At 36.5% G+C, this 22,362-nt stretch overlaps 3 protein-coding genes and 1 non-coding gene across 6 annotated transcripts; 2 read left to right on the top strand and 2 right to left on the bottom strand.

Annotated features, from left to right (window-relative positions):
• Positions 1-3,778: 3,778 nt before the first annotated feature.
• LOC126616183 (lysine-specific histone demethylase 1 homolog 2) lies at positions 3,779-7,050 on the top strand. Of its 2 annotated transcripts, none has more exons than XM_050284191.1 (3): positions 3,779-3,894; positions 4,295-5,857; positions 6,007-7,050. In XM_050284191.1, exons 2-3 carry the CDS (start codon positions 4,324-4,326, stop codon positions 6,717-6,719), a joined length of 2,247 nt encoding a protein of 748 aa, XP_050140148.1. In that variant the 5' UTR covers positions 3,779-3,894; positions 4,295-4,323; the 3' UTR covers positions 6,720-7,050. The 2 variants fall into 2 exon arrangements, with proteins under 2 accessions (XP_050140148.1, XP_050140147.1); XM_050284190.1 differs by having other exon boundaries at positions 3,782-3,894; positions 4,081-5,857.
• Positions 7,051-7,504: 454 nt separating this feature from the next.
• LOC126616186 (protein ULTRAPETALA 2-like) lies at positions 7,505-9,142 on the bottom strand. The gene is made up of 3 exons (XM_050284194.1): positions 8,730-9,142; positions 8,107-8,458; positions 7,505-7,892 (listed from the first exon to the last, which is right to left on the bottom strand). The coding sequence occupies exons 1-3, from the start codon at positions 8,914-8,916 to the stop codon at positions 7,718-7,720; spliced, it is 714 nt and encodes a 237-aa protein (XP_050140151.1). The 5' UTR covers positions 8,917-9,142; the 3' UTR covers positions 7,505-7,717.
• A 6,532-nt stretch (positions 9,143-15,674) lies between these two features.
• Positions 15,675-20,904, top strand: LOC126614309 (uncharacterized). 2 transcript variants are annotated; one of them, XM_050281897.1, is made up of 13 exons: positions 15,675-15,885; positions 16,299-16,412; positions 16,829-16,939; positions 17,021-17,083; positions 17,206-17,319; positions 17,404-17,553; positions 17,992-18,069; positions 18,145-18,366; positions 18,458-18,544; positions 18,843-18,962; positions 19,895-19,987; positions 20,151-20,407; positions 20,569-20,904. In XM_050281897.1, exons 1-12 carry the CDS (start codon positions 15,739-15,741, stop codon positions 20,208-20,210), a joined length of 1,359 nt encoding a protein of 452 aa, XP_050137854.1. In that variant the 5' UTR covers positions 15,675-15,738; the 3' UTR covers positions 20,211-20,407; positions 20,569-20,904. The 2 variants fall into 2 exon arrangements, with proteins under 2 accessions (XP_050137854.1, XP_050137855.1); XM_050281898.1 differs by lacking the exons at positions 20,151-20,407; positions 20,569-20,904 and having other exon boundaries at positions 19,881-19,987.
• Positions 20,905-22,282: 1,378 nt separating this feature from the next.
• TRNAF-GAA (transfer RNA phenylalanine (anticodon GAA)) lies at positions 22,283-22,355 on the bottom strand. The gene has a single exon. It is a non-coding gene; the product is annotated as a tRNA-Phe (tRNA).
• Between the last annotated feature and the right edge of the window lie 7 nt (positions 22,356-22,362).

Below are 22,362 nucleotides of genomic sequence, written 5' to 3'. Positions count from 1 at the left end.
TAATTATCAATTAATTAGCATACCCCACCAAAGCTCAAAACTCAAGGTTGAACTCAATTATACTCTCCAAGGTCAAATACTCCAATCACTTTCTAATAAGGACAAAGCCTTATAAAATCAGGCAATCTTTTGATGGTGACCAATATTGGACAATGTAGAAGATATTTCTACTAAAAAATTTGCCACAAAAGATACACAAATGCATGAATACAAATTTCAAACTGACCAGGAATCAAATGTCTATTCAACCTTTCTTTATCTGTTACTTACATAACCCATTAAGGAGTGTTTGTTGCACCGAATTATTTTAGATTGAACTAGCTTTAGGAACTAAGGGTGCGTTTGTTGCACTGGACTAGCTTCAGGGACTAAGCTGGACTAGCTTCAGGTCTAGTTCAATTCCTAGCCTTCCAAATTAATTCCAATTACCCCCAATGATTCAAAACTACAAATAAACAACAAATTTTTCGACGATCGGCATAATGAATAGCCAACCATCTGAAGAATATAATCAAATTTTAAAAGGCTAATATTTTCACACAACTCCATCAATCACAATCAAAATTCTAAACTTGTTCGAATTCTAAGTAGCAAGATAATTGCAAGATTTATATACATACGGTAAGTATGTAACCACAAAAGGCAAAACTTGAATTTGGCTTGCTAGAGTACAAGAGCATCACCAGTAGCTCTTAGATGAATAGCCACTGCACAAAATTGAAAACCCAAAAAAGTAAAAACACCATCGATCAAAGAACAGGAAACCCACAAACTAAAACTAATCAAAACAATTTAAAAGGATTTAAAACCCCAATTAATCATTGAGCAAAGGTAAAGTCACACCCTAAGGCCATGCCGTCTGGAATCGAGGCCGATGAGCCCAAGGCAATGCCTTTGGAAGATACCCAGATTGTGAAACGCAAATCTAAGTTGTGTAGTCAGATCGAGAAGTCACTTGATGAAGCGAAACAGATGAACGTGAACCCAGTTGAGACGGTCTTAGCAATCCTATGCTTTGCGGGGGTGAGATTCGCTAAAACCAACTAGCGAGCTGTTTTGTTGAGGTGAGTCCCTCTTAATACCATTAAAACTAGTCCAGGTAGGGAACAAACACAGGATTATCCTAATTTTTAGTGTAGAAGTATAAAAATAGTAAAACATTTGATGTAGTGTTGGACTAAGTCTTCCACATACTACTATTTATTTTGCCTTTTTTAATTTACTTCAAAAAAAAAAAACCTGACACCTACCAGCCACAACGATCATTTCTAGCAGTATGAAAATAATTGAAAAATTCATGGCTTTCTAGAGCAAATCATACATGGGTTGTAGAGAAACCGAAAATCAAAATCCCAATACAAATTTTGCATAAAGACTAGGAAATTGACCAGCTTGTAAATTTGAACGATTTCTTCCATGATGGGAGGCAGCGACGAGGAAATTGACTAACCCAGTTGAGATTTTGGTCTGAATTAAAAACTCAATGGGGAAACTATCCTGTGAACTTAAACAATATTTTACCTTGTTCGTATTTTTTTTAATAATAAAGGAAGGGGGTTTGAAATTCTTACAATAATTTAGGAAGGAAGAATTTTCAAATCCTGGACGCATGGGTAAAATCCCAACACCCTAAAACTAACACCTTGTTTATGTTATTTGTTAAGAGTAATGTTCTTTGTTAGCAACCTGGCAGTGAATCTATACTACATATTCTGACAATAATAACCTCACGGATTTAGGGTCACAACATAAGCATTTGTTTATTTAGGGATCCTCCTAATTGAGTCCATCTTTTAATATCTCTGGATAGGCATTCCTCAAGTAGAGAGCAACTTACATGAAATAGATTCATCGTTACCTTGCGCCTCAATTCAATAATATAATACCATGTGGAGATAACTTGCACTTGGCAATGTATTATTAGGTATGTGACATAGTAAACTCGTTTCATGTAAGTCCTTCCTCAAAGAATGGCCTAAGAAGGTTTTAAATTCAAGGATTAAGTTCGTATAACTACCCAACCACTAGGGTGATTTTAAATTGATCTTAACCTTTTAAAACATTACAAATAACTACTTAACATTTTCAACCTTGGATATCTGTTAGGTTCACTAACGTTAAGGAAACAATTGCAAGAATAGTATTATAAAAGGTTAATCAGATGTTTTTCCTCATCATAGTACTAATTAACGATTTATTTTAAGAAATAAATTTTGTTTATAGGTACTTATAGGAAATCAAATTTTGGTGTGCTTGTGTTTGGACCCGTTTTTACGTCATCAGTCCGTGCAATCGAGGTCGTTGAATGAGCAGGATTTTAGGCTGTTGGATGATAAAGTGGTTGAAATGATTTTTAGTTAGTATTGAGAAATAATATTATGATGCAATCTCCTACGTGGCCGATTATTATTAAAACCAAAGTCCTAGTTATGATATAAAAGTGGATGGTACAATTCAAATTGACTTCGAATTCATGGATGGGATTGGTGTACGTGGTTGTATGTAAGGGATACGGTGATTATATTTCATCAGTTAAAGTTACTTTTTAGAGTTTAAGTTGGTGAAGGAGTCATCATGCATGCATGGTCTTCGGCAGAAGGATATGATGATGGATAAAGGTTATGGTGATGAAATTATGAGATGAAATCAATTTAATATTATTTAGATCAAGCCTAGGAACGTAGGTTTTTTGGTGATGTGATGATGAGGTGGGTTTTTAATGCATGCTTCTCGGGTTGGTGCTGTGAAGATTGATGGAGGAAAGCAAGTGGTGAAGCCACGTCACCAAAGATCAAATGCAATCCTTTAAAGATTAAGTCACGTTGGATACATGGGATTTTGAAATAGGACTCTACTCGAGAATCAGGCCGTGCCAAGCAAGTACATTAGTCCTATAAATACAGATGCAATAGCAACGGAAGAGGGATCTCTAATTCAACACACAAACTGCCCTGCGCAAACCCTCGCTCTACGCGAAACCTCTCAAACATCTTGAGATTTTTATTTTCTTTTTCGCCAACACATCTTCAGTTTGGATAAACAACACTGTGAAGGCAACCGGCGAACATCTTCAGTTTGGATAAACAACACTGTCACCGTAGAATCAGCCGACCGTGAAGCACCTTCAGTTTGGATAAACAGCACTGCGACAGGGCCGACTGGTTATCTATTCAAGTCTCGGTCGAGAAGGATTTTTGAATCCTTATTGGCAGAGGTCATCTCATTAGCCTTCTCGGCGAAGTGAGGTGTTACAAGTTACTACATTCGACACATTGAAAGCCAAATTTGATATTGAACTTCGCAGAACTAGCAGCTTTGTCTTCAGGCTCTAGAACCCAAAGGTCGAGACGTGTTCCTTCCTCGACCGCAGTCGCAAGATCAAGAAGTCAGCAGCGCACTCAACGCAACATCAATTCATTTTACTCACCAGCCGAGCTCGACCGTCGAGTTGGCACGCCCTGCACACAATCGAATGACATAGTTAGCTTATTAATTTCTCGGTATGCGCGCCACGTAGGCTTGGTAGTTTTTAGGGTCAACAGCTTGTAACACCGAAATGGCGGATTTTACCCTACAACAGTAAAGAAAATAAATGAGCATAAAAAGTGACTTGGATTTCAGTTGGTTAAAACTATGTTTTTTTTTTTTTTTTGAACAAAGTTAATTAAAACTATTAACTTGTCTACAAGTCCAGGCCCAAACGATTCGTGAGTGGATCTCCTCTTTTGCAAGTCGGGCGTTGATCATCCTTCTCTAAGCCCACCGTCCCTTTGTTTCCCTCCAATCCCCCAATTCGGTTAACTCGTTTCGTATGCTCGCACCAGAAAAACCCTAACTCCTACTGGACAAACCCTTCCAAATCGTCCCGTTTCCGATTCAACTCGGTCCAACCAGGTGAGTCGCCCTTCACTTTCAATTTCCCAAAACATTTACACAAACTTCTAATGTATTTTACACCCACTGCTGAATTGAATTTTGGGTACAAAATTGGGGAAATTAGGACTCGTATTTAAATTAATTGTAGCTCGTACTGTCAGTCTGAGTGATATTAACAGTGACTTTCTTGGTTGAAATCCGTAGTTGGGGTTAGAAACAACATGGGATTTGAGGATATGGATTGATATATGTGAATTTGCTGTTCAATTTGTGTGTAAAGATAATCAATGTCTCAATTCGAGAATCCGAAAACATGCTGTTAATGGGTCGTGAGGGAATTGCTTGAAATGAAATGCCAATATGGGGTGTTGTGTTTTTTATTTGTTTTTGAGCTGATTACTTGATTTGGGTTAAGAAGTTGTCGTGGAGAGGGCACGGTCTAGGGCAATGGAGACACCGGGTTCAGATGGTTCTGTTTCTAAGCGGTCTCTGAGGAAGAAAGCAAGTTTGCGCAATTATGATGAGAATTTGATGGATGATATAATAGAGAAGCATTTAGGTGGTACTTTTAAGAAAAGGAAGGGAACAAAGGTGGATTTGGAGAAAGAGACTGAAACAGAGGCCATGATAGCACTGTCCCTCGGGTTCCCCATTGATGAGCTGCTTGAGGAGGAAAAACAAGCTGGGGTGGTCACCGAGTTGGGTGGGAAGCAGCAGAATGATTACATTGTTGTGAGAAATCATATTTTAGTAAGATGGCGGAGTAATGTGCGAGTGTGGCTTTCAAAAGGGCAGATTAAAGAAACTGTGAGTGGTGATTATGAGCATTTGATATCTTCAGCTTATGATTTTCTTTTGTATAATGGATACATCAATTTTGGGGTTGCACCAGCATTTATGGCTAATATGCCAGAGGAGGTAACTGAAGGGTCTGTCATCATTGTTGGTGCGGGACTTGCTGGACTAGCGGCTGCAAGGCAGCTTATGCAATTGGGTTTCAAGGTGGCTGTTTTAGAAGGTAGGAATCGACCAGGTGGAAGAGTCTACACCCAAAAGATGGGGAAGGATGGAAAGTTTTCTGCTGTGGATCTTGGCGGCAGTGTCATTACTGGCATCCATGCTAACCCACTTGGAGTTCTGGCGAGGCAACTTTCTATTCCGCTTCATAAGGTCAGAGATAAGTGTCCTTTGTACAAACCTGATGGGACACCTGTTAATAAGGACATTGACTCTAACATTGAAATCATCTTTAATAAGTTGCTTGACAAAGTCATGGAACTCCGACAGACAATGGGTGGGTTTGGAAATGATATATCTCTGGGTTCAGTTTTGGAGAAACTGAGGCAGTTGTATTCTGTTGCTAGAAGCACTGACGAGAAGCAACTTCTTGATTGGCATCTTGCAAATTTGGAATATGCAAATGCTGGATGTCTATCAAATCTCTCAGCTGCCTACTGGGATCAGGATGATCCTTATGAAATGGGTGGGGACCACTGTTTTCTTGCTGGAGGTAATGGGAGATTGATCAGAGCACTGTGTGAAAGACTTCCCATATTCTATGGAAAGACTGTCAATACTATTAGGTATGGAGATGAAGGGGTTGAAGTTATTGCAGGGGACCAAGTGTTTCGAGGGGACATGGTCCTATGCACTGTTCCTCTTGGAGTTCTGAAAAAGGGTTCCATCAGATTTGAACCCGAGTTGCCCCAAAGAAAGCTCGCAGCAATTGAAAGGTTGGGATTTGGTCTGCTGAACAAAGTAGCTATGGTTTTTCCTCATGTTTTCTGGGGTGAAGAACTAGATACTTTTGGATGTCTCAATGAACATAGCCATCAACGTGGAGAGTTCTTTTTGTTCTATGGATACCATACTGTATCTGGAGGTCCAGTTCTTATTGCACTGGTGGCGGGAGAAGCTGCAGAGACATTTGAGTGCACAGAGCCATCAATATTGCTCCATCGAGTTTTAAGCGTCCTCAGAGGTATGTTTTTATCAGTAAATGATTGATTTGTGGTTCCCTTCTTTTCATTTTTCTGTGTCATCATTTTTTGGGTAAGTTTGCAAAGCTTCCATCTAGATCTTCCTTCGTGTCTTATAGATTTTAGTTTTCAATTTTCACTCCCACTTCAGGTATATATACTCCTAAGGGCATTGATGTACCTAATCCAATTCAAACCATTTGTACAAGGTGGGGTGGTGATCCCCTTTCCTATGGTTCATATTCTCATGTTAGAGTACAGTCATCTGGCAGTGACTATGATTTGCTCGCAGAAAGTGTGGGAAACCGGCTGTTCTTTGCAGGTGAGGCCACAACCAGGCAACATCCAGCTACCATGCATGGGGCCTTTCTGAGTGGCCTAAGAGAGGCTTCGTGCATATATCGTGCCACAAGACGTAGTCAAAACTATTTGAGGAAAGTCATACAAAAGAATGTTGGATCAAGCAATGATATGCTGGAAGATCTATTTGAGAAGCCCGATTTGGAATTTGGGAACTTTTCATGTGTATTTGATCCTTCAATAGAAGACCCAAAATCAATAGGATTTATGAGAGTTGGTGTTGGGAGTAGTGAAAACAGTTATAAACAAGAGCTAACAAGCAGCTCCCAAAATGCCTTAACCATACCATTGCAGCTTTACACATTTATATCTCGTGAGCAAGCATGTGGGTTAGAACTGGTGACAGGAGGAGATGAAAGTAGGCTATCATACTTGGTGAAAGTTTTCGGCTTGAAGCTGATGGGACCTAGTGCCATAGGAACTGTAGGTAACTCCTTGGCAGTTAGCATTGGTAATGCTCGAAGAGGAAGGGGAAGGAATCGCATGTCCGCCGGGCGGCAGTAGGTTGCTTGCAGTTTCAAAGACTTTTGTGCATCGTTTGGAGTTTCATGTTCAGGTGCACACTTCTGTATATCATTGAGCCATTTAGGCAATTCATTTGGTTTAAGAGAAATTGATCTCTTGGAGTCGAACTGTGAAAACTCATTTTATGCATTTCTGTAGAACATGTTTTAGTCTGACCTTGATTCAGGTAGTGGGTTGACTGAAGACTCATCAACCATTCATGCAGGTATGAAATTTTGATTAGGTTGAAGATCTTGTACACCTTCCCATATTAATAGGGAACAGAATATCGATAGACATTGAAAGTTAATCGAATATTTTTGAATGTCAAGTTCTTTGTCTTTGTTCATATTTCATCCTGAATAAACAGACTCTCTTATTTATCTTCCTCGTTTCTATATAGCATGTGTATTGATGCATTGATGAGCTTGTTCTTATTTCATCGGGTGTTTGAGAGGTTACTAAACCGTTGTGCGTTCTACTCGAAAAGTGCGATGGCGCAAATTTGTTATTGGTGGCAAAGTTTAGAGGAATTTGTGTCTAGTTTCTCAAGTTTTCTTGGAATTTGTGTCTATTTTCTAATTCTAAACATGGGCACTAGTACAAACCACCCTTGTGGTACCCTCCCAACTTAGTATTGGGTTCTCTTCATCCACAATTTTACTTGCATGAGTATAGTATCGAAGTTATTCTGATTCTTGACTTTCATGTGTTTAAGCAGACATTTATACACATAATTAAATCTCTAATCTAATACACGAAATCATATCAAATAGGGGGGCTAGTTGATCTCAAAATCTATTCTTTCATTGCATTCTATGATTCATGACTTTTCCGATTCCAAGTAAACATGCAGTAGAAGTACTAAAAACAATATGTAACATAATCTCATCAAACGAACATGGATAGTAGGAGGAGGAAGAAATAAGCCATAACCTTGTTCTGAAATCGAAGCAAAAGGAGGTAATTAAAGCTAATACAAGGAGGGATGAGTTTAATTAGGGTTTGGCGTTGTGCATGAAATCAACACAGGTGCGGCAGTTGCAGTCCGAGTAGCGGCAATTGAGACACCCTAAACACACGCACGAAGTGCAACCCTGGCATGCCGAAGCTCGAGGGCAACTCCTGCAGCTCTTCCGAGTTTCACGCTCTTCCTCATCACCACACTTTATTCTTTATCATGCAAAATAAATAAATAAGGTTTACTAAGTGATATTGCAAACCCTAATTTAATTAGCAGCACGATTAGAGTTTCCGAAAAGTGATATAACAACCGACAATCAAACATGTTATGATGTTAGATTTTTAATCTGCAAAAGACACAATACATTAAACTGAATGTTCACTTCATAAAAATTTAAAACGGATAATGAGGAGAGGAACTGACTTGTCATAAGGATGATCAGCACATTTCCACCTTCTATTCCTTGAGGCGTTATGGAAGGCTCTGCACTCTTCTTTAGTCCGCAGGCGAAACCTGCGTTCTTTCTTGCACCTGAAGCAGCGCAGCAGTTCATCCCTGTGAATGTTCCATCGTCGCCGAATGGTAGAACCTAACTGGCCTTCGTTTGAGGCATGTCTGTAGAATTTCATCAGCCCAGTTTTCCACAGTGGTACTTTCTGACCATCTGCGTCCATCGTAACCCAGATGTTGCTCTTCCATTTTCTGGGTCCCCCTTCTTTAGAATGCTTCTCGAATTCCTCTGGTGTCAACTTCCCCCTCTCTTGTAAGACCCCGACTGCGTTAATTGCACATAAAGCTTGCTTAGTTCTCAAGAAATAAGCCAACAATGTGTATCAAAGTTAGCTTCATGACATGCAGCTTCATCGTTCCCCGTCCAGAGATAGAGAAGTGCAAACTGATCGAAAAATAATGTAGGGCTGTGTGTGTGTGTGTGTGCAACTTACAAATTAAAAATGAAGTGGGAAATGCAGATTTGAGGTTTAAAACAAGCACCTCTCCGATGGACCGATACCATATCAGGGAGTTCGATAAATTAGAGTGAGTACCTTCGTTGCAAGATGGTGACAGACATTGGCAAGTAATCGAAAACTGTCCTGTGGAGGAAATTCTCAGCTTTCCAACAGAATCGCCGTACTTCTTGCTCGTACAGCCACAAACGACTTCAATATAATTTGGACCTCGCTCAAGTCCATATAAGTTCTCGACTGGTTTAATATCTTCGTCCGTGAACATGATTTCTGTATTTTCATGTCTGATCTCGATACCTCTTCTTGCAGCTTTAGATGAATTTCTGGATCTCGTTGCACCTGTGACTCAAAAAAATAAAAGCACCAGTCCGATGAAAATAATTAGAAAAGATGATCTGGATCAATACGTATCGAAATTAATCAACTTAATTAATGAAAACTCATTAGAAATAGCACAAAGACATGGAGTGAGAATTTTTATCGCGGGTTTAATGTGTTTGAAACCTTCTTATGTTGTAATGAAGCCGAAATGCACTCGTCAATGACACCTAAACAACCATGCAGAGGCAGAAAAACGTGGAAATGATGAGAGAGAGAAAAGGTGGGGTGGCTATGGTGGATACATGTTTGACAATTGATCAAAAAAATTATTCACACTATTTTCTCTCCCTACACATTCTCTATATTTCTTGACCGTAGAATTGAGTGTATAAAAATCAGTTTCCACGTTAGAAGTGCGAGGTTTTTCTAAAAACGGAACGCTTTTGTTTAGACATGCAGTTTGCTTTCTTCATCAGCTAGCTTTTTTCTTCTTAAAAAGGATCAGTTGGAGCTTCGTCATCGCAATCCACTCTTTTAGAGGTTAAAAAAACTCACAAAGGCATTCAGCCATCCCTAGCCACCATTATGTTATTCATGAGCGTCATGAATCAAACTCAGGATGTACCTTGTGAAATACGGGTCTAAAATTCATTTCCAACCATTAGGCCACCTTGTGGTGATTCATCAACTAGCCTTTGATAGTACTTGATTGGTACCACTAATTACCTGAATATAATTTAGGGTAGTATTATACATAGACACATCATTCTCAATTTTCGGCTGTCGGATCGAATAAATTGACAAATATCAATGGCAAACATTTCAAAAGTGTGAGAAGTAAAAATTGAAGTGTGTGAAGAATAACACTTTTCAAAATTTATTACGAAACTTTTCTGGTATATATACGTACACATACACATTTTGTTGATATGCACTTATTTTTCTACTCAAAATAACCAAAATATGTGAGGTTCGATGTATTTTAAGTTCCATTTTAAAGGTCTAAACAATATGCATGTTTCTTTAATGTCACTTATGTAATTTTTTATGAATGATTGTGCCTATCCTAATCATGAACTGTGAAGTCTAAACAAAAGCAACTTGAGTTAATTACTAATAAATAAGGAATAAGAGCAAATAATTAAGGACCATTGATTAGGATTAGGACAATTTTATGTATATACTTCAAATTATAATATGAAAATATTTTTGCTCATCACACTCAAGTAATGGTGATTCTTACCACCATATTTATTACAGTGTAGAGATCTATGTAGTGAATAAACACAAATTTTAAAATTTAAACTCATCCAATTGTGTTAAATAGGATGATGAGCATTACCATCACTTAAGAGTGGTGAGCAAAAATGTGGCATTATACTATAGATATGTCTTTTCTTTTCTACCAATAGATGAGGTATGTATATGAAAAGTGCACTTATAATGAAAAGACATGTTTTGAAGTGCACATAAAACTCAAGTATTCCTGCGAAGCTATGCAGAAGTACTTATAGGGAAAAAAATCTAACAGGACAAGCACACACTTTTAATTATCCCACCCAAACAGATCAAAAATTAAAGTGCTTTTGTTGTAAGTTGCGTTGTAAATTTTATTGGTAAAACCCATTAGATTTAGGGCTGATTTGGTATTACTGTACTTTGAAAAAAAAACTGTTTCTGCTGTGCTGTGAGAATAAGCGGCTGTGAAATAAAGTTGTAGAGTATTTGGTAAACTTTTTTGTAAAAATGCTTTTGAAAAAAAAAGCAGTATTATAGTGTTTGGTAAACTTTTATGTAAAACAGATGTGAAAAAAAAAATCGGTTTTTCAAAGCTGAGTTTTGCAGCCTCTTGTTTTTGGCTTTTTTTCACCAAAACTATGAAAAAAAGCTGAAGCTGAATGTTTACCAAACACAAAAAAAACTCCTAGCTTTTTTCAGAATCACCTCAGTACCAAATCAGGCCTTATCATAAGTTCTAATCTCATATACGATAATTATTAAAAAAAATTCAAATAATTATTCAATTAAAATGCACTAAGTTTGAATTATTTGGTTAAGGTTTTGGAAAATTAACACTAAAATATAGACAAAAAGCACAACTAAACGAAATACAATAGTGGTTAGGAAAATAGATCAATTAAAGTCTGTTTCTTAACAAAAGTTATATAAATTCATAAACCTCATATAAAGCTCTTAGATCTAATCCGGATCCTATAAATAAAATAGTAAAAAATTGGAAAAAAAAAAGAAACTGGTCAGTTCAAAGGCATGTGCATCAAAAGACGACCATAGATCAACAAAGATGCGATTTTTCACACCCCTTTGCTTTACTTACACACCTCAGTTTATTTTTACTATTGGATTGAATGAATAAATAAAAAATTAATGGATATACATAAACAAGAATGTTCAAAAGAAGAAAATGAGGGTATGAATCATTTCCCTTAACATATCACAGCAGATTACATATATCATTAAACATGCATGACATTTGATCTTCATGAATGATTCTAAACAATATATAAAAGAAGATCTTGAATAGATTACAGTTACCTCGGGCCATTTTGAGCATATATATCTGATGTCTAAGCTTCACTTCAAGGTTGTTTGGGTGTAAAAATCTATATAAAATATTTGTCTTTCCTCACTCTAAATCTCACTTATTGTTGATTCTCAAAAAGAGCCTAAATACATGAATGGAGAGAAGAACTAAAGCCCCCTTTCACATATAAAGAATTATAATTAAATTCAAATCTAAGAATAAACCGCAACATGCAAGACTGGCCAATATTTGCTCTCACAGCCAGAATAGTACAACAAATTTACACATTTTCCAAAGTGTGCATTAATGGACAAATGAAAAGAGGATTCACTCGTCTACTTCTCACAGACTGATACACTAGCTACGTGGCTAAGTTATACATATTAAATACATCTAAAGAAAATGAAAAATGTGATATGGAAATAAAGATTGAAAACCTCCCAATCATTTCTCCTCACGTGTGACTTTTACTTAGTAGTACTATGCATTGAGCACTTCTAATTAAAATTCAAATTTAATTGCAAACAAAGAATAGAAGGTAAAAAATAACACAGTAATCAATGCCGACGAAGAATTTCAAAGAAAAAAATATTGTCATTGACCAACTAAGAAAATGCAAAGAAATATGCTATTACCTAGTATACTAAGTTGGCCGTCTAAAGTGAGATAAAGAAACGTTACTTGATTTGATTTTAGCATAAGCGCTAAGTGTTGGTATGGATAGGGTTACACTATTATATATATATATATATATATATATAACAATTGTTTACTATGTATGTGTTTCATAATTCCATTTAGTTGATGTCACCCAGTAACTATTATTGTTACTATTACTTAGTAACAAGTACTATAACTTTTACTTGCTATCTAGTCATTATGAGTAGGGAGCGTCTTGTGGATTTAGGGTCAAGCTCAACTTCTTTGTACAATTATTACTTTAATACTTTGTTTAATTATAACTCCACGATACTAGACTCAATTATAACTATTATTTACTAACAAGTATTACAATTTATATTTAGTAACTTTCAAAAAATTCATGAGTTTGCATATGGTAAATTTATACACGCAAGTCGAAGATAGAAACTAATTACAAGAACTCAGATTTAAGATTGTCTTGTTACTCATCAATAACAATTTTGTCATTGAGTAATATTGCCAGTTACACAAATTGACTACAAGGAAAAAAAATGCACTCATTGACTTCATCAACATAAAATTAAGGTTGCTATGACTTATTTTCATAACTAGCCTCTTAGCACTCGTTATTAAATTGAACAAAAATGCATGGAGTTTTTCATTTTTGTGCGATTACCACCTAAGCTATTTGTTTTACCCTTAACCACCTAATTGTTATGTTGTTTTGCATTTTTGCATCTTAACATCACGGGGAATTATTTATATGGAGTTCACATTATGTATTGCGACTAGGGTACCCAAAGTTATTTTTTATGAACACATACCACCGTTAAAATAAGAGACATTTCTTTTATTACGGACACTACACGTTCCTGAAAATATTTTTCAAGTACTTCAAAACATTATTTAATGTTGAGTTCTCTTAGTGTGGGTTTTCTTAGGTTTTTATTTTTTATCTTTTATAGTTGTTGCAGTTGTTGCCTCAGTTTGGATTTACTTTCAAACGCAAAATAAAATTGAAGTGAGTGTAGTTAATTTAAGCAACAACAAACCTACATACATAAATCACGCCAATATAACATGAATCCTAAGCTCAGATTTAAATGTAGCAATAATTTTCCAAAAAAAAAAAGTAACAATTTTGCATGAAGAAAAAGATAAACTAAAAAAGTGGCAACAATTTCTCCATCCAAAAAAATATTAGTGGCAACAATTTTGGTTGGCAGACTGCACTAAAATGAAAATGCTTATGGGCATGGAGCATCTTTATATGTTTCCTCAGCCCTCCCTCTCACTGTGCTCCTGCGACATACAACTATGAACTACAGCCTCAGACACCAAATGTTCTCCTATATCTTAGGATGTTTTCTTCTTCATATCACCTGAAGATCAAACAAAAAATGTACAACAGGTACCAGTTTATCATTCTGAAGAAACGAAAAATAATCAAACATTGGTAGATATCAGAATAAAATAGTAACAATAGCACCTTCATATTCAGCACCGCCAAGAGGCGGCTTTAAGAGGGAGCAAAAGATGCAATTGCACAGAGCCCCCAAATTTGAAGGGCCCCCAAAAAAATTTGGGTATCTTATATTTATTTTTTGAACAAATGATTATTTATACTACGGGGGTAAAGAGTGGGCTAAACCTCACAATGAGCTAGCAATAATGTAGTTGAAATTCGCCTTTGATAAGAATCGAACTTAAGATTTCTTACTTACAAATGAAGAGGAATATCACTAGACCATAGTACTAAGTAGCGGTATCTTATATTTATATGTAATAATGTTATATAAAATTACTTTGATTAGCACTTTAAAATCTCATAGTGCACTTCTTATAAGTGTAAATTTTTTTCTTTTTAAATATAAAAATTTGGGGTGCACAATAAGAGATTAGGAGTGTCAATAACACCTTAAAAATGATTTTCTTTTCATTTTATTATATAATAATGCTATATATTTAAGTGAAACTTTAAAGTTAGAGTTTTTGAAAAAAAAAATTGTTCTTATTTGGTTGCCTAAGATTGAACTGCTTTTGTGTATTTAGTGAAAGTTATGTTTGTAACTCTTTTTACTTATTATTTAATAAAATTTGTAAACTTACAATTAATGAGTCCTAAAGTTTGAATCAGAGATGGCCCTGCTGCCAACATCTTTTATTTAATCTCATCCTTGTGTTGATTTTTCAATAAAAACCTTCAAAACCTAACTAGCTTGAATCCATTTCAAACAAAAAAAATGCACAATATTTTCATTGATTTAGTTAAATGATTGGAAAGAAAACACAAGTAATTTAAGAAAATACTGAACCACTAAAGAAAATAACACACAAATTGAAGAAAATTGAAACCTCTCATTGTTCGACCGCTTTGAGATGGTAAGGCCATCTCCAACCGATGGCTGGCCAGATGGCTCGTTTTAGCCATCTGGTCCTCCAAGATCCTCCAATATATTAATATTTTAATGAACAATATATGGCCATATTTGCCTCCGTCTCCAACAGAAGGCTAGAGGGCCAGAGGACTTGTTTTAGCCCTGTCACAAAAAACCGTCTCCAACCGACGGTCAAAGGATCATAGGGCTAAACATAATTTATTATTTAAAAACTACAACAACTTAAATTTAAAAACAACAACTTAAATTTAAAAACTACAACTTATATTTAAAAACTAGAACTAAAATTTAAAAATGACAAATTAAATTAAAAAACTACAAATTAAATTTGAAAACAACATTAACTTAAATTTAAAAATTTTGTGAGGAATGGTGAATGAATGGTTTAGGTATTGATAGGGAAAAAAATAGAATTTTTGAGAATTAAAAAAAAAAGGCCCCAAAAAAACCTAAAAAAAAAAAATTGAATCCAACGGTAACTAGCGCTAGCTAGCCGTTGGATTCAAAATTCTTTTTAAGAATAACCGACAGGAATACATATATTGTATTTAATGTAAATGTATTCCTGTTGGTTATAACCGACATGATTAATCAGTTTTCTGGCCAGCGCCGGGCTGGCTGCAGCCAGCCCTCCAGCCCTTTCCGATTCTGTGGGACCCTCTTAGATTCCACAGCCTTCTGGCCTAACCCTCGGTTGGAGACGGTTTTCGGGCTATTTTCGGCCCTCTGACCCTCTGGATCCTTCGGTTCGAGATGGCCTAAGGGACATAGTAGTTTTCTTGTCCCATTTTTGGAACATGGGTGTTGAATTTTGAATATTGAAAATAACAAGTTCGTAGTTAATTTATCGTCTATTATTGTATGAAAACAACTATTAAACTTTAAATAAATTTTTTTTTTAAAGCACTTACTTTTTTTTGGTCAGACAGAAAACGTTTCATTGGGGATGAGGCTTCCCTCTGGATCCTTTTTGTGAGGATTTATAGGTACATTGTGTGATCATAAATTATCAAGTACTGTTTCTATTTAATTTTAAATAAAAATTTTAAAATAATTTATGCCTCATAATGAACGAATAGGATGGAATCCAAATCCTTTTATTTGATGATTAATCCACAAGCGCTCAAAAGTCCAAACGACCGCTAAGAAACTGTACCAGGCGTTTCCTTCAAAGGACTTGACGATGTGGGCCTTATCCTGCGCCACGTCTGCTTATCCTACGCTCACTCCCAGAGCTTCTGTACCCAGGGCTACTACTCGCTCAAGCTCTCCACTCTCAGTCCCTACCAATCACCATTTTCATCCGAAAGACTCTCCTTTTGTTCCAGAGGTATATATATTGCTTCAAGTTCATGTTTGATGGGTAGTTTTCTGCATTGCAGGAATTTATTAGAAATCAAAATTCTAAGTATTTAGCTTTTATTGCTGCTCGTGTTCTCTCAAAAATTCAGTTACTTTGCCTGTCAGTTTTCTGTTTGGTTGCTTAGAAAATTTGGTAATGGTAGAGAAAGATTAACCCTTTTTTAAATGTTTGCGTTATTTATGTTTCCATGAATTTCAGAGCAACTAAACTAACCCATCTTCCATTCATTAATATTTCCTTAATTTCTGTTGCAATTACATATTACCCTTAATTGCTTTCTTAACTTGTGTATGATTCAATTACCATGCTCGGAATTATGTGGAGCTTGGAAGGCTTCATTGTGATAAGAGCCCAAGTGCTTTCATTTCTGTGCAATGCAGGTTTCGGACGCAGTGGACACGTTGTATTCAGAGTTCAGAGCCGTGGATAATTTGGTTGCACGCAATACCACCCGTGTTCTTAAAGCTTTCCAGAATGCTCGAGTTGGATCACATGTAAGTAGTTTTTTGTTTAATTCGGATATAATGTCGAAGATGGTTCATGTAATCCTTGAGAAGGAAGAATGCATAGAGTGGATCAACATGTTATTAGCAGCAGCTATCTATACATCTCATTCCATTGTTTGTTTATATGCATATTTTTTTCTGCCTATGTTTGTAAGTAGAAGCGTGTCTAGATTTTGTTCTTTGTTCAAAAGACTATTTTTGTTATAGTAGTTATTATAATACATGAATTGAAACAATAGTGCCTTACTGTCTTCTTTCCATATGTAACCAATGCGCTAATTCTGTAAAAAAAGTCGAAAAATTCTCTATTGGCTTCATCAAATTCTTACCCTTCACTGATAATTATAAGATGATTAACTTTCTCGTTTATGGTATCATGGCCATTGTCATCTGTCTATAATCAGCACTTTGCCGGATGCACTGGTTATGGTCATGATGAAGCTGGGGGACGTGAAGCGCTGGACCAAGCTTTTGCTGAAATTGTTGGGGCTGAATCTGCTATAGTTCGCTCACAGGTTTGCCATATATAGTGTGGTGTGTTTGCTTTATGGGGTTTTATACAATGCTTTGTTAATCCTCTTCTCCAATACATTCAGTTTTTTTCAGGAACTCATGCTATAACATGTGCTTTATTTGCTTTTCTAAGGCCAGGGGATGAGGTGAGCTGTTAATTTGATGCAGATGCACTCCGTGTTGAAAAATTATCTGCAGCTACATAATTGTTCTTTGTCCACCTTTTTCCTTGGAATATGTTTAGACTTTCAACTAATCTACATGTCAGCTTTTGGCAGTTGCTGGTCCTCCCTATGACACCTTGGAGGAAGTTATTGGAAAGAGAGACTCTCATGGGATGGGGTCCCTGACAGATTTTGGAGTGAAATACCGAGAAGTTCCAGTATGTAACTAGTTACATTGAAAGATTTTTGTTTAGATTTCTTGGTGTGCTTTTTGAACTATCTCATATCTGATGTCATTTTAGCTTGCTGAAGATGGCGGCCTTAACTGGGATGTACTTATCCATGCTTTGAGACCTGAAACAAAATGTGCGCTCATACAGAGGTCGTGTGGTTATTCATGGCGTCGGAGTTTAAGTGTAGATGAGATAGGGCGAGCAATTAAGATAATTAAGGTAAGTTTCTTGACTATCCCAATATGAATTTCATGGAACTGGCTTTGTAACCAGAGTGTCATGGAAGTGAATATCTGCATTAATCACGGTCTGAGTGACAATAGGTATCATGATCAGATTAAAAGTGGTGTCATTCTGATAGCATGACATTTTAACAAAATGGTGTTGTTTTCACCTTGAGTAGCCAGAATACTGGGGTGTATAAAGATTTTCTACACTTCCACTGTTAATGTATATGAGTTCAATTTATTATTCTGGAGTAGCCTGAAAGTGATATATATCAAACATATTATTGTTAACTCTTGGCAATCATTTTTCCCTTTGTATTGGAAAGTTTACTGTTCCATTTGTAAAGCGGGAGCCTTGTGCACTAGGTACGATCTTTTTTTTTTTTTTTATTGGAAAGTTTACTGTTCCATTTGTATTTATCCATTCCAGACGCAGAATCCTAACTGCTTGGTCATGGTGGATAACTGTTATGGTGAATTTGTGGAAAGCATTGAACCTCCAATGGTGGTATGTGCATATTTTATATACCCTTCTCTATTCCTTATGATGAAAGGCAATAAAATTGTTATTATTGGTGTTCAGGGTGCAGATTTGATCGCGGGCAGTTTGATAAAAAATCCTGGTGGGACTATAGCACCATGTGGTGGATATGTTGCAGGGAGAGAAAAATGGGTAAAAGCAGCATCAGCTCGTCTGTCTGCACCTGGCCTTGGAGTTGATTGTGGCGCAACTCCTGGTGACATTATGCGATCATTTTTCCAGGGTTTGTTCCTTTCACCTCAAATGGTAGGCGAGGCTATCAAGGTATTGGAATCTGCATTTCCTAGTTTACATTTTATTTGTCATTACTTCAACTTTGAACTGAAATTCTTTTCCCTGCTTTCCTATACCTTAGGGCACTTTAGTGGTAGCTGAAGTTATGGCAGCCAGAGGGTATAAGGTGCAGCCACTTCCTCGTATTCCTCGTCATGACACAGTCCAGGTATTTAGAGCTTATTTTTCCCTCTTTATAAATGCCAAGTGAACCTTCAAAACATTATATTGGTGGTTAAGAAATTTAGGTCTGCCTGAACAGTCACATCGTCTGGGGTCAACAAAGTTGTGTATCTGCAAGCTGCTGTTTATTTCTTTTATTCTAATTTCTAGAATGTTATTCGTACATGTAGGATGATAATGTTATTCTGGTTGTACAGTTTTGATTAGCGGATTGACAATGTTAGTTGAGAAATATGCCCTGCTACAAGCAAGAGCATCTCAGATACTCTTGTAATTCTTTTCAGGCCGTACAGCTTGGAAGCCATGAGCGCCTTCTTGCTTTCTGCGAGGCTGTACAGAGAAACTCCCCAGTGGGTTCATTTACCAAACCAGTGGCTGGTGCAACTCCTGGATATGCATCAGAGGTCTGGCCGCATTTACTCCTACATTTCATTTACATAACTTATCAGAATTTGTTTTGCATCTCTTACATTACAACCCTGGAAGCAGGCAGCAGAAGCAACTACTATTAATATGCACTGCTCCTAATCCTAAACCAAACCTATGAGTCTGGTTTTCATGAAATGAAAATTGTGTGGATGAAAAGCCTGTTAATCTTAAGTGCAAATGAGGATAGTCGAGTATATAAAAGTTTTGGGGTATGATCCATTGTGAATTGGTTTGGGATTTTTCTTTCTTCTTTTTTCCTTTTCTGGTCTGAATTGGTTTTTATTAGATGCTCCACTTAAACATGGTATTAGAGCGGAAGATTCAAGGCCTAGTTTGGCTGCACGTTAGTGGAAGTTTTGAGAACATTAAATTCCAAGTCTCGCCCCTCAATATAATTTTTTTAACCTTCTTCACTCATTATGATATTGGGTTGGATGCTAGATTAACAATGATAGTTTTATGCGTATTCATTAACTACTGCTTCATTCAAGCTTGCACTAACTTCAAATACCTGTGATTTCAATTCATATAAAAGAAAAATTATAGTGTTCTTGGAGAGGGAAATCCGTGTTTGTGGCGGTTTCAAGGACGTGCTATTGGCATTCATCTGGAAAGTAGGTCCTCTATGTTAGTTTCCACTTGACAATTTTCCTATGTGAAAAGTTGAGAAGGCAATGCTACTTCTTTCTAGTTTCATTGTATCTAGAACGCCAAGCATGCATAAGAGCATTATTGAAATCTTTATAAACTGTGACATTCTCTCATTCTGTGCACTTACGTCGAGAGTGGTTTCAGATCTTGCATTCACCTCTCCCAGACCCTGCGTAAAGCGGGAGCCTTGTGCACTGGGTACGACCTTTTTTTTTTAGGCTTTCATTTTCAATCACCTTTAGTTGTCATGTACCAGGTGATCTTTGCTGATGGAACCTTCATCGATGGGAGTACAAGTGAGCTTTCATGCGATGGACCACTGAGAGAGCCATTTGCTGTGTTTTGCCAGGTATGCGATTGTTTTTTATCATCTCTTTTTCTTGTTGAGACTTGACCTTCTATTCTGCAATTTTGAAGGGCAAGTTTGAAGCGTTAGAAATGCAGACTCTGTTATATTTAATCAAGACTGTTATTGCTTCTTAAATATTCGTTTTGTTGGATTTTTAATGCAGGGTGGCTCCCATTGGACTCAGTGGGGACTAGTTCTTGGAGAGGTTTTAAAAGCCATATAATGTAGAACCAAACGTTGCAACGACGGTAGCAGAGTTGTGAAGTGGAACGTTTCCAGGAACACCAAGAATTTCTGTTTGCCATACAAGAAATTACATTTAAACTGTACAGTTATGGCAGTCTCAAGAAATATCCTCACCGCAGTTGTTCAAAAACACAAAAGAAGCGGCATCAATCTCACTTCAATTTTTTACATAAGGTATGTCAGACCTTGTTTTTATGTTATACGCGGGAGTTTCTTGCATCTAATGACCGTAATATACTAGTATCACTCTCCTCTAAATTCAAAAGTAAATCAAACTACTTGATTTCAAAATTCTGACACTAAATTTTGCGTATTTCTGTTACTGCTGTTGTCAGCTTGGCTTCCTGGAATCGAGATACTACGCAGCGTCTTGGAAATTAGTTTCTTCTCCATATGGTTTCTTTGATTTGGATCGGTGCAAGAAAATCAGTTACTTTTAGCTTGAAGAAAGGGTACCTTGGAAATTAGTTAAATGTAACAATTTTGGCCTTTATATTGTGCATTGATTTTTGTCTCTCGTTATATCAATTGACTGACAATGCCCGAGCGATAAGTGAAAATTTTACATTTGTTGAAGCATTTTCATTCTTTACTTAAAATTTTGAAAACTGTTCAATTCGTCGAAGATATATCTATACAGAAATCGTCGAATAATCTATGAATACGTGCAATCATGTGCAAGAATGATTGTCTAATCGACACGTCTCGCTAATGATACTAGCAAATTTAGCGGCTTTGCTACTGCCTCCATATTTTCTTGCCAAATAACCACTCATTTGCAAAATGTGCACCTCTAAATGAGAGCCTTCTGTCCTACTTTCGGAAATTTAGACCATCTCCAACTGAAGGGTCCAAAGGGCCAAAGGGCCTAGAATAGTCCAAAAATCATTTTCAACTGAGGGCTAGGCCAAAGGGTTTGTGGACCCCATTGGACAAAAAAGGGCCAAAGGGCCAACCGGCTGACTTCGGGCCGGGCCATAAATTTGAAACCAATGGCTAGCTGATGTCAGTTACCGTTATTTGAATAATTTTTTTTTTGGGCCAAATTTTTTTAAAAATATTTAATTAATGGCCCACAAAGTATGTTCAGGTGTTCGTTTTATAGGCTTTAGAGCTTGCTCAAATCCCTCCCACAGCTGATGTGGGACTCCCACCAACTTCCTTTTTTTTTTATACTTCCTCTCCCACATTTGATGTGCGACTCTCCCACCCACTTCCTTCTTTTTTTAATACTCTAAATAAAACCTCTCACATTTGACTTGAAATATATAAGTATTTTTTAAATTTTAGTTGTAGTTTTTAAATTTAAGTTGTTGTAATTTTTAAATTTAAATAATAAATTATGTTTGGTCCTTGGTTGAAGACGGTTTTTTGTGACAGGGCTAAAACGAGTCCTTTGGCCCTCGGTTGGAGATGGTAAGAAATATGGCTTTGCACTGTTCATTAAAATATTAATTTCTTGGCGGGCCAGAAGGCTAAAACGAGCCTTCTGGCCCTCCTTCGGTTGGAGATGGTCTTACGAGCCCTGGGCATGACACAGTGTTTGCAAGCAGAAGGATTTGATAACCATGTTGATTATGGTAGTATTTTCTATTTAGTTACGGACTTGATTATGAGATACAATCAATTTTGGAGACCATGATGAAGACATAACATTGAATTTCAAAAGGAGTTATATATTTTTGCTGGCTAAACAAGACGACTTCATCAACTACTTCTACATCCTTCATGAAGATCTAATGCCCTTTGCACACTATTTACATTGTTATAATACTATATTAGTTTTTTGTCAAAAGATAACAGATCGAAAATCAACTAAATTTTAAATATTCAAAATTCAAAAATAAAAACAAAAGATGCATGACATTGACAGATTTTCATTTATCTCTAATATTAAAAAAATTAAAATGAATTCAAAAATACAAACAAAAGATGCATGACATTAATAGATTTTAATTTATCTCTAATATTAAAAAAATTAAAATGAATATATAAAAATGGTAGTTGGAAAAATAAAAAGCAGAAATGGACTTAAAAAGAAGACCAAAATGCGGTGAAGGTGGATCGAACACCTGACCTTCAGATCTTCAGTCTGACGCTCTCCCAACTGAGCTATCCCCGCTGATTGA

The sequence above is a fragment of the Malus sylvestris genome, chromosome 3 (genome assembly GCF_916048215.2).
Source record: "Malus sylvestris chromosome 3, drMalSylv7.2, whole genome shotgun sequence".
Classification (NCBI taxonomy): Eukaryota; Viridiplantae; Streptophyta; class Magnoliopsida; order Rosales; family Rosaceae; genus Malus; species Malus sylvestris.
Note: the sequence above shows the minus strand (reverse complement) of the source record. Positions and strands in the feature narration are given on the sequence as shown.